The sequence below is a fragment of the Oncorhynchus keta genome, unplaced genomic scaffold (assembly GCF_023373465.1).
Source record: "Oncorhynchus keta strain PuntledgeMale-10-30-2019 unplaced genomic scaffold, Oket_V2 Un_contig_18094_pilon_pilon, whole genome shotgun sequence".
NCBI classification, from domain to species: Eukaryota; Metazoa; Chordata; class Actinopteri; order Salmoniformes; family Salmonidae; genus Oncorhynchus; species Oncorhynchus keta.
In genome coordinates this window covers 427-12112 of record NW_026280736.1, presented here as the reverse complement: position 1 = coordinate 12112, position 11686 = coordinate 427, and the positions used below count along the sequence as shown (strand labels likewise).

Sequence of the window (11686 nt, the reverse complement as noted above, 5' to 3'; positions counted from 1 at the left end):
AAGATGAACAGAGAAAAGTACAGAGATCCTTGATGAAAACCTGCTCGAGTGCTCAGGATCTCATACTGGGGCGACGGTTCACATTCCAACAGGACAATGACCCTAAGCACACAGCTAAGACAACACAGGAGTGGCTTCAGGACAATTCTGAATGTCCTTGAGTGGCCCAACCAGAGACCGGACTTGAACCCATTCAAACTTCTCTGGAGAGACCTGAAAATAGCTGTGCAGCGACGCTCCCATCCAACCTGACAGAGTTTGAGAGGATCTGTGTGCCAAGCTTGTAGCGTCATACCCAAGAAGACTCAAGGCTGTACTCACTGCCAAAGGTGCTTCAAAACAGTACCGAGTAAATGAGTCTGAATACTTATGTAAATTTAATATTTCAGTTATTTATTTTTTAAATTTGCAAACATGAAAAAAACTTTTACTTTAATTGTGGGGTATTGTTTAATTAGTGTTTAATTGCTATATTGTAATTACTTTGCAACCATGGCCTATATATTTCCTTAACTTACCTTATTTGCCTCTTTATTACTACTGGCCGACTTGAATAAAGTCTGAGGCCAGTAACATCAAGTGAGGACAAACCCAGCCTAATCTCTCCTTCCACACTGAGTCCAAACCTACAGTCACTGGGTCCTGATTGTGACAGTGGAGCCCAGTTTGCACTGCAGGATCCAGAGATGGCATCAGTGAAGCTGGAAGACTGTAGTCAAACACTGGAGCTGAACGTCAACATTAAAAATGAAGAAGAGGGGGAGAAGATTGGGACATCTGTTTCTCATGGTAAGCACAAGTTTTAAGTTTGTTGTTCGTCCCAACTTCTCCACTGTGCATGAAAAGTTGCTGTAAAAGGAGTCTGTGTAGTGACTAACCCTTGTGATGGCGGTGAAGGATGAAATGGCTCATCATTTTCACTCCTTTTGTACCTTTTTAGCTTTTGACTCTTACCCAATTTTAGAATAGTTGTAATTCTCTTTTTGTGTTGTACAGCCTACTGATATGAATACATGTCACCAATTACAGTAGGAAGAGAACTGGCCCCCTTGAGCCTGGTTACTCTATGTTTCTTCCTACATTTCTTCTTCAGAGTTTTTCCTGGCCACTGTGCTTCTACATCTGCATTGCTTAATCTTTGGTGTTTTAGTCTGGGTTTCTGAAAAGCACTTTGACAACTACCGATGTAAAAAGGGCTTCATAAAATACATTTGATTGACATGTATATCACACCAACTGACTGGTTCTTCTGATGTTGTTCACACAGGAAACCATGTTGAGACATTCTCTACATCCGGAGAGCAGCTGGAAGATCGCAGAGCTAAGAGATTTCACCATTGCCCACATTGTGAGAAGATTGTGCCATTTATATCAAAGCTAAAAATACACCTAAAAATACACACAGGAAATCATCTGTATTCCTGCACTGACTGTGGGAAGAGCTTCACCACATCAACTAAGCTAAAAGTTCATCAGAGAACACACACGAGAGAGAAGCCTTATTCCTGCTCTGACTGTGGGAAGAGTTTCTCCCGATTGGATAATTTAAACACACATGAACGTATACATACAGGAGAGAAGCCTTATGTCTGCTCTGACTGTGTAAAATGCTTTAAAACAACAGCTGAGCTAAAAGTTCATCAGAGAACACACACAGGAGAGAAGCCTTACTTATGCTCTGACTGTGGGAAGGGTTTCTCTCGACTGGGCCACTTAAAAATACATGAACGTATGCATACAGGAGAGAAACCTTACCCCTGCTCCAATTGTATAAAATGCTTCACAACATCAACTGAGCTAAATGTTCATCAGATAACACACACAGGAGAGAAGCCTTACTTCTGCTATGACTGTGGGGCAAGTTTCTCTCGTCTGGGCAACTTGAAACTACATAAACGTGTGCATACAGGAGAGAAGCCTTACACCTGCTCTAATTGTATAAAATGCTTCACAACATCAACTGATCTAAAAGTTCATCAGAGAACACACACAGGAGAGAAGCCTTACTTATGCTATGACTGTGGGGCGAGTTTCTCTCGACTGGACCATATAAAACTACATGAGCGTGTACATACAGGAGAGAAGCCTTACATCTGCTCTGACTGTGGAAAATGTTTTAAAACAACAGCTGAGCTAAAAGGTCACCAGAGAACACACACAGGAGAGAAACCGTACTCCTGCTCTGACTGTGGGAAGAGTTTCTCTCAACTGGGCCAGTTCAAAATACATGAACGTAAACATACAGGACAGAAGCCTTACTCCTGCTTTTATTGTGTAAAATGCTTCACAACATCAACTGAGCTAAAAGTTCATCAGAGAACACACACAGGAGAGAAACCTTACTCCTGCTCTGACTGTAGGAAGAGTTTCTCTCAACCGAGCCACTTAAAAAGACACCAAGGTATACATAAAGGAGAGAAGCCTTCCTACTGCTCTGATGACGGAAAATATTTGAAATCATCAGCGGAGCTAAAAGGTCATCAGAGATCACACACAAGAGAGAAACCTTACTTCTGCTCTTACTGTGGCAAGAGTTTCTCCCGATTGGGAAATGTGAAAATACACCAACGGATACACACTGGAGAGAAGCCTTATCACTGCACTGACTGTGAGAAGAGATTCTCTCAACAGAGCAATTTAACAAGACACCAAAATATACATAAAGGAGAGAAGCCTCATCAGTTCTCTCAGACCAGCGAAGATTAGATACTCCACTTAATTATCATGTCATTAAATAATTGGCAATGTTGAATTGGATCAAATGAAGAAAGCGTAGAGCACTTGAAATCCTATTTTATCACTGTGAGAGAACTGTGCAGAGGAAAGGGAGCGTTATAGAATGTTAGCCTCTCTGTACTTTACTGATCAGTGTGCACCTTGTCAGTTCTGGTGTGTTTTGTTCACTTCTACTGTAAAGATATTGAGATGATCTTGGATTTGCCCTTAGGGTTGTGACTGGATGGTACTGCTTCCCTCTGCAGTTTTCTGTGGGAATGAGCTGGTAGACAACATGCACTGAGTGTACAAAACATTAAGGACGCCTGCTCTTTCCATGACAGACTGACCAGGTGAACCCAGGTGAAAGCTATCATCCTTAATGCTGTTTATTTATTATGGATCCCCATTAGCTTTCAGCAGAAAACATGAAACTGCAGTTGGAGTGGGCTAAGAATTGAAAAGACTGGACACTGGAGGATTTGAAAATCTTTGCCTGGTCTGATGAATCCCTGTTCCTGCTGTTTCATGCTGATGGTAGGACTAGGGTATGGAAAAAAACATCATTCCATGCATTAATGCTGTGTGTCAGCATTGCAGGCTGGTGGTGGTTGTGTGATGGTTTGTTTTCATGCATCGGAACATTCAGTCTGCAGCTGTTTAAAGACTTTAGTCAAGTAAATTCGACCGAGAACCAACTTGTGTACCTTTTTGAAGGATCCAGTCTAACGAAGACGAGAGGGGAAGAACATTTCCCTCTCACCACTGTGTGGTACTCGGATGTATCCATTCTAACAAACACTTTCAGAACAAAGAAGCCTACTACAACTACTAAGGACATGGTGACCTCAGAGACTCTCTGTCTAACTATTTGTCACAGACTGATCGGGTGATTTCAACAGAGAGAGACGACAAAGACATACAAACGTAAATGACCGTATTATTAAACTGTATGTACGATAGCTGAATTCCTTTGCATCTTCTTCTCTTGCCCCCCCCCCCTCCTCTTTCATTGTGTAACAAGCCGTCATATCGGATTAACATTTCATTGCATCATGTTAGTAATCAATGTATAATCGATCCTGTGTGTTTGTGTTTCTGTGTGATTATTTAGTTAGTTAGTAAATAAATAATTAAGCTCATTTGTGTATCACTAATTCATCGTCTAGACTAGGGTTCGTGCAGATATCCAAGAATTTTGCAACGTTCAGAATGTGACTGATATGAAGTAAAAATACATGAATAAGTGTCTTATCTAAACGGAGCAAAAAAAGAAACATCCCTTTTTCAGGACTCTGTCTTTCAAAGATAATTCGTAAAAATCCAAATAACTTCACAGATCTTCATTGTAAAGGGTTTAAACACTGTTTCCCAGGCCTGTTCAATCAACCATAAACAATTATGAAGGTGCATCCCTTCATGGCGGCAGTGTATCCATCTGGTAATAGATTTCTACAGCAGGATTATGCCACAAGGCTTGTCCAGGAATGGTTCCAAGAACATGACAGTGAATTCAGTTTACTGCAGTGGCCTGACGAGTCACCAGATCTCAATCCAATTGTTCATCTGTGGGAGGAGATGGAACGAGCTGATGATGATCAGTTTTCAGCATTAGTTTGGGTGGATTATTTTATATTACTATATAACTTTTGTTTAATGATAAACAGGCTATGAATCGACTACTTGTATTTATTACATTGTCTTTTAATACTAGATTCATTATTTTAGTCATTGATGATGAATGTATTTGAATAACTGTATTGAAGTTAATTGATCTGGCGGCAGGTAGCCTAGTGGTTAAGAGTGTTGGGCCAGTAACTGAAAGGTCGCTGGTTTGAATCCCGAGCCGACAAGGTGAAAAATATGTAATTGGGCCCTTGAGCAAGGCAATTGACCCTTATTTGTCCTGTAAGTCACTCTTATCCAGAGATCTGCTAAATGACACAAATGTAATGAAACATTTTTGTACATGATTTTATGCTGGGCAACCTCTTCTTCTCTTGTGTATAATTACATGTGTATAATGAAGTGAAATACTGTATATACAATACACAACATTACTGCTTTGTTGACCCTGTCCCTGTGGCCAGGGTCAGAGTAAGCACATTTTTCACCCCCTCTCCTACAATTTTTTAAAAAGAGAGGCTGCCTGGATCTTTAATTTAAAGACCGTTGCTCTCTTCGGTCTCAATGTATACTTTGATCTGAAGCCTTTCTTGTGATTGTGCTATTCATTGTAAATGTTTGTAGGCCTATGTAGCAAAATTGTATCTGTGATCGTATGCTCTCATTCATGTTTTTGATAGGTTAGCCAGCACCTCGCCTAAACTTAAATCTTAAAAGGGGTGAAATATTTTTTTGTCCTACCAACCTACAGTACCTACAATACATTTTCAAAGTGTAAGAAATTTGTAAAAAAACAGATTTAATCTATTTCCCCACCCCATGAAACAGTTCTACAGCAACTTGACATGTGTGTTGTGGCTTGTAACTAGCTAGCCATTTAAGAGATGGTTTGAATCCTAATCAACCCATCCAATGTGAGTACATGTTGACTGAAGTACAGTAGATGAATAAAGTTACAGTATTGTAGCCGGTGACAAAGCTGCATATATTGAAAAAGCTTGTTAGTGCATAAGGTCAAATGTATCTTTGTGATGCTCATTTCAGGTCTTTTTCTGCTTCAGACTGTTGTGGGAATTCATACACAGGACAAAGTCAATATTTTAACGAATCACTCTTTGTCAGCAAGCTGGAGAGGTCACAGTCAAACGTAGATGCATAAGTACCGGTCTGAAGTGAGCTATAAAAGGGTCTTCCTTACATAGAGTCTTATCTACTGCTATCTAAACCCACATCAACATGATTCATTGGATCGGTTCACACATGTGACTGGCTCCGTCTCTATCTTAACTTAAAGAACATATTCTGGGCGTTCTGCTCGATGTTCCTCCGGAAGGGGGACCCTACCCCTCTCTTGACCAGACACAGGCAGGAACCAAGGATTGTTTATTACACCATATTCTGGGCATTCTGCTAGATGTCCCTCCGGAGGGGCCCTACCCCTCCTCTCTTGACCAGACACAGGCAGGAACCAAGGACTGTTTATTACACCAAAGATAAGATGCACAAAGTCCATTTCATTCATTACATTCCATCCTTTTATCACTTGTGTGATAACAATAATTAGATGTTAAAGTAAGCATTTAGATTTGAGCTATCAAAAGGAGGTTCTATCAAATTATATCATAATACATTATAAATCTACAATCAGAAAGTTATAACCAACTGGAGTGAGTATATATAAAAAAGAATACAGAGAGACATACACAAGGGATCTGTAGATTCAGAGGTGAATAAATCTCTCAATGTTATCCATTGTTTCCATACCTCTTAGCAACAGTGGCACTGTATTCAGCAGGATCAGTCACATTAGAAGACTGATCTGGGACAAAAGTACCACATTCATCACCAATGACTGCACAAGTACCCCCTTGACCTGCCAAAATATAGTCTGTTTTGCAGAGCTAACTTACGCAATTCTTTCATTTCCCCATTTAATTTCTTCCAGGGCATTTCGAGTAGCATTGCCAATTTTCTCTCTGTGTCTAGAGATGTCTGGAATTTCATCTAGCGCACACGCAACTCCATACCCAGGAAAAAACACTGCAAAGAACCTGGAGGCCAGCGCCTGAGTGTGAGTGACGCCAGATAGAGATCTCTTATCTCCCCTCATTCCAGGAGGTCTGTAGTCTGTGAACGAAGCCTTCAGATCCCTTTCATTATTCTGAACGGTTCTTACAGCTGTCACCACAAACCCTACAGTACATGTCCCTCCCCAGTTCCATGGAATAGTAAGCCATTTTCCACACAACCAATAGGTTCCATTCGGAGCTCCTCTGAAAGGGACAATAACATTAGACTGAAATACCATAAGTATCATTATCAGGTTCCCCAGTGTCGGCCTCTGTGGTTGTACAATGCAGAGAATGTCATGGGGTCAAGGTTAAGTGGCATTGCCACTAAGAATGGTAAGGCCATTTGCATAGACAGATTTACCCCTATGGGAACTCCCACCAGCGATAAACGTGCTCCTACCTTAACTGGCCCCAAACCACAAACCCAACACTCTTTTGTCCAGATGTAGGATTACATTACTCTTTCCACAATGACCATCTGCTTCTGGGCCACTGCTCCGGACCAGCGTCGGTCCCTTTCGCTCAGGGCTCCTTCTACCCTCTGTCAGGTTCCCACAAGGGGACAACCTACTGGGTTCCCACAAGGGGACAACCTACTGTTCTCATTAGCACTCCTTTGCTAATGCAGAGGAGGGCCACACTGCACCACTGGAACTGGTGAGGGCCCATCGTCTTCTGGATCAGGAACTCGTCTGATGTGCGACACGTGGATCCAGGTATCTCTCTCAGCAACCTTCACCATGGTGGGGGTGGTCAAAAGAACTTGGTACTGGCCTCTCCAACGGGGGTCCTTTCAACTCTTTCTCCTGAAGTCCTTCACCACCACAAAATCACCTGGGTTAAAACAGTATTCAGTTCCACCTGCTAGATCTGGCAAGGAAGCCTTCACCCGGGGGAGAAAAGAGCCTTAAGAATACTGTTAAGGGTGACACAATACTCAACCATGTCTTCCTCCATCCCTTGCAGGGACAACCTGCTCAGGACTAAATGTGCGTTTGTCATTCGCATAGGATGGCCAGTCAGCACCTCGTGTGGAGAGGTGTGCCTCTCATACTCAGCAGTGCCAATGGAAGCACTTTCACCCATGTCAGCCTTGTTTCGCCAATCAATTGGATTAATGGGGTGGCAGCCTAGTGGTTAGAGCGTTGGACTCGTAACCAGAAGGTTGCAAGTTCAAACCCCCGAGCTGACAAGGTACAAATCTGTCGTTCTGCTCCTGAACAGGCAGCTAACCCACTGTTCCGAGGCCAAATAAGAATTTGTTCTTAACTGACTTGCCCAGTTAAATAAAGGTTTAAAAAAAAAAAAGTTTTCAGAGATTGGTTCGCCCTTTCGACCGCACCAGCAGATTGGGGATGATAGGCACAATGAGTTCTCAAATCATGCTGCAAAGCCTCTGAACAATCTTATTTACGAAATACCGACCGTTGCCAGAATCTATTTTTGACAGCAGACCCCATCTCCTAAGATGGCGCTAACGGAGATGGTCGCCTCGCCCCGAGTCCTTACTCGAATACTATGCAGTATTTTGGTTTTTATATATTATTTCTTACATTGTTAGCCCAGAAAATCTTAAGTGTTATTACAGGTGCGTCAAAGCTGGGACCAAGAGACTGAAAAGCAGCTTCTATCTCAAGGACATCAGACTGTTAAACAGCCATCACTAACACAGAGAGGCTGCTCCCTACATACAGACTCAAATCATTGGCCACTTTAATAAATGGATCACCAGTCACTTTAAACAATGCCACTTTAATAATGTTTACATAACCTTCATTACTCACCTCATATGTATATACTGTATTTTATACCATATATTGCATCTTGCCTATGCCGCTCGGCCATCGCTCATCCATATATTTATATGGACATATTCTGATTCCATCCTTTTACACTTGTGTGTATAAGGTAGTTGTTGAGGAATTGATAGATTACTTGTTGCTGTCGGAACTAGAAACACAAGCATTTCACTACACTTGCATTAACATCTGCTGACTATGTGTATGTGACCAATAACATGAGATTTGATCTGTCTCACGAGGGCTTTCGTCACAACAGCCGCTGTGGCTCTCCTGCAAGGGTAAGCTTCAATCCGTTTAGAAAACATGTCAACAATCACCAAACAACAACTATTCCCCTCGCAAGGGATCAACTCAATGAAGTCCATCATTAAGAACTCAAAGGGTCCTTCAGGCCTCGGATGGAACGCGGGGGGATATTGAAACGTCCATCATTGTTAGTCAAACAAATCAAACATTTCTTGCAGAAACCACCATTCCTCCTTTAGACACATGATCCTGACTACGTGACAATTTTGTGAGGAAAAAAACCCCTCTAAATCCAGATTTTCTAATGGGGTGTCTCAAGTCCAACCTAGGCCTACAGTCAATCTCAATAGCCAATCACAGCCCTCACAAAACAAAAACAAGTCAAACCAGATTTAATTATAAAACAAATAACGCTATTAATATCAACTTAAAAAGCTTCTATGAAAATCAATATCAATCAGAATGAAATAACAGTTGGATTGATCTACAGGCTTCTTAGACTCAACTATCAGCAAAAAAATGATCAAAGAAATCACCTAAAAGTAAATATTAGAAACTGTTAAACATTCGCGTGAAGAAAAGCACCAGGTATGAAAAGCACCAGGTATGGAAAGCACCAGGTATGGAAAGCACCAGGTATGAAAAGCACCAGGTATGGAAAGCACCAGGTATGGAAAGCACCAGGTATGGAAAGCACCAGGTATGGAAAGCACCAGATATGGAAAGCACCAGGTATGAAAAGCACCAGGTATGAAAAGCACCAGGTATGAAAAGCACCAGGTATGGAAAGCACCAGGTATGGAAAGCACCAGATTTCCCACAGAATTTTATTTGACATTCTGGGACAAAGTAGCAGCCCAATTTACTCAGATGACAACACACGTTATGTATCAAACTATTTCAGTTATATTAAATTCAGGAACATCTGGAGAGTCCCCTACTGATTATAGACCCATAAGTTTAATCAACTGTGACAATCAAATAATAAAGCTTATAAGAATGGCAAAAGTATTACCAGACTTAACACATCAAACAAACAGAGTTTATTAAAAATAGACAAACAAAAATATTTCAGTTTAAAACAATACGTAAAAAAAACAATATATAGATTTATCAAAAATGGTGGTTGATGCCGAAAAGGCTTTAGACTGTCTTGAAGGGCCTTTTCTATTCAAAACTTTAGAAACTTAAAATTTGAGCAGAAAAAAATACATTTTATAAAAAGATTGTATAAATGTCAGAAAGCTAAAATATACAAAAATATATTATCTGATGAAATAGTTTTATAAAGGAGCACAAGACAGGGATGTCCCCCCTCTCCCTCCTGTTTTGCACTGGCAGTTGAACCACTTGCAGAAATAATTAGACAGGACCCAAATATAACAGGTATCAGTATTGGTAAACATTAATATTTATACTTATTTACAGATGATATACTTGACCAATTTTGGACCACAAAATATGAAATACTTTGGATGCTTAATAAGTGACAACAAATAACAAAACACTATATAAAGATAACTTTATTCCATTACTTAACAATATGACAGCAGATGTATTTAAATGGAATAATCTTCCCAATCTGGCAGGTAGAGTAAACCTCTAAAGAATAGCATGGCTCCCAAAGTTTTAGTATTTATTTTCCATAATACCAATTACCCCACATTCTTTAAAAAGTATACTGTCATAACACAGTATATGGACAAATACAATTCATAGAGTAAAAAGGAAAGTTTCACATCTTCCTAAATCGGAAAGGAAGGTGGTTTTAACCTTCCAGATTTGGAATTGTATCAACTCACTACTCAAGGCTTTAACTTGCGACATGTAGTTAAATGCACTAAAGAGGAACAATGGGTGTTTGGTTCATATTGAAAACGTGCGTGTTCATCCCCAGAATATTTTACATGTTTATATTCAAAAGAAAAAGCTAAGAACATTTATTGACATGAGAATTAAGCGGAGTGGCTAACCTTAGCTGGTCTGAGAGAACTGATGAGGCCTCTCCTTTATGTACACAATGGTGTCTTTATAAATGGCCCAAATTGTGGAATCGCTTCTCACTGTCAGTGCAGTGATAAGGCTTCTCTCAAGTGTGTATTAGTTGGTGTGTCTTTACATTGCCAATCTGTCCGGAGAAACTCCTGCCACAGTCAAAGCAGAAGTAAGACTTGCCTCCTGTGTCTGTTCTCTGATGAACTTTTAGCTCAGCTGTTTACAAAAATAATAACATACAGTCAGATCAGTGGTAAGTCTTCTCTTCTTTATGTGGTAATTCTTCTCTTCTTTACCTTGGTGTCTTTTTAACAGGCACATTCAAAATAAACGTTTTCCACAGTCAGAGCAGGAGTAAGGCTTCTCTCCCTTGTGTGTTCTCTGATTAACTTTTAGGTGAGTTGATGTTTACATTTACATTTAAGTCATTTAGTGAGTTGATACACCTTATGACATCCAGTGGAACAGCCATTTACAATAGTGCATCTAAATCTTTTTTAGAGAAGGATTACACCATCCTAGGTATTCCTTGAAGAGGTGGGGTTTCAGGTGTCTCCGGAAGGTGAAGCATTTTACACAATTAGATCAGCATTAAGGCTTCACTCCTGTATGTATACGTTTGTGTGTTTTTAAGTGGCCCAGTCGAGAGAAACTCTTTCCACAGTCAGAGCAGGAGTATGGCTTCACTCCTGTATGTATACGTTCATGTCTTTTTAAGTTGTCCAGTTTAGAGAAACTTTTTCCACAGTCAGAGCAGGAGTAGGGCTTCTCTCCTGTGTGTATACGTTCATGTGTTTTCACGCTGTTCAGTTGAGAGAAACTCTTTCCACAGTCAGAGCAGGAGTAAGGCTTCACTCCTGTATGTATACGGTCGTGTATTTTTAATTCACCCAGTTGAGAGAAACTCTTTCCACAGTCAGAGCAGGAGTAAGGCTTCACTCCTGTATGTATACGTTTATGTGTTTTGAAGTGGCCCAGTCGAGAAAAACTCTTTCCACAGTCAGAGCAGGAGTAAGGCTTCACTCCTGTATGTATACGTTTGTGTGTTTTTAAGTCATCGGGTCGAGAGAAACTATTTCCACAGTCAGAGCAATAGTAAGGCTTCTCTCCTGTGTGTACACGTTCATGTCGTTTTAAGGTGCCCAGTTGAGAGAAACTCTTTCCACAGTCAGAGCAGAAGTAAGGCTTGTCTCCTGTATGCACTCTCTGATGAACTGTTAGAACCTTTGA

At 40.6% G+C, this 11686-nt stretch overlaps 1 protein-coding gene across 1 annotated transcript; it reads left to right on the top strand.

The window, feature by feature from the left end:
- The first annotated feature begins 549 nt into the window (after window positions 1–549).
- Window positions 550–5254, top strand: LOC127920016 (zinc finger protein 883-like). The gene is made up of 2 exons (XM_052503847.1): window positions 550–789; window positions 1268–5254. The coding sequence occupies exons 1-2, from the start codon at window positions 687–689 to the stop codon at window positions 2704–2706; spliced, it is 1542 nt and encodes a 513-aa protein (XP_052359807.1). The 5' UTR covers window positions 550–686; the 3' UTR covers window positions 2707–5254.
- The last annotated feature ends 6432 nt before the right edge of the window (window positions 5255–11686 follow it).

Excerpts from the sequence above, each read along its gene's own strand:
- LOC127920016 (XM_052503847.1), top strand. The coding sequence starts at position 687 with ATGGCATCAGTGAAGCTGGAAGACTGTAGTCAAACACTGGAGCTGAAC. Across the intron at positions 790-1,267 it reads TGGGACATCTGTTTCTCATG|GAAACCATGTTGAGACATTC; the intron begins GTAAGCACAAGT and ends TTGTTCACACAG.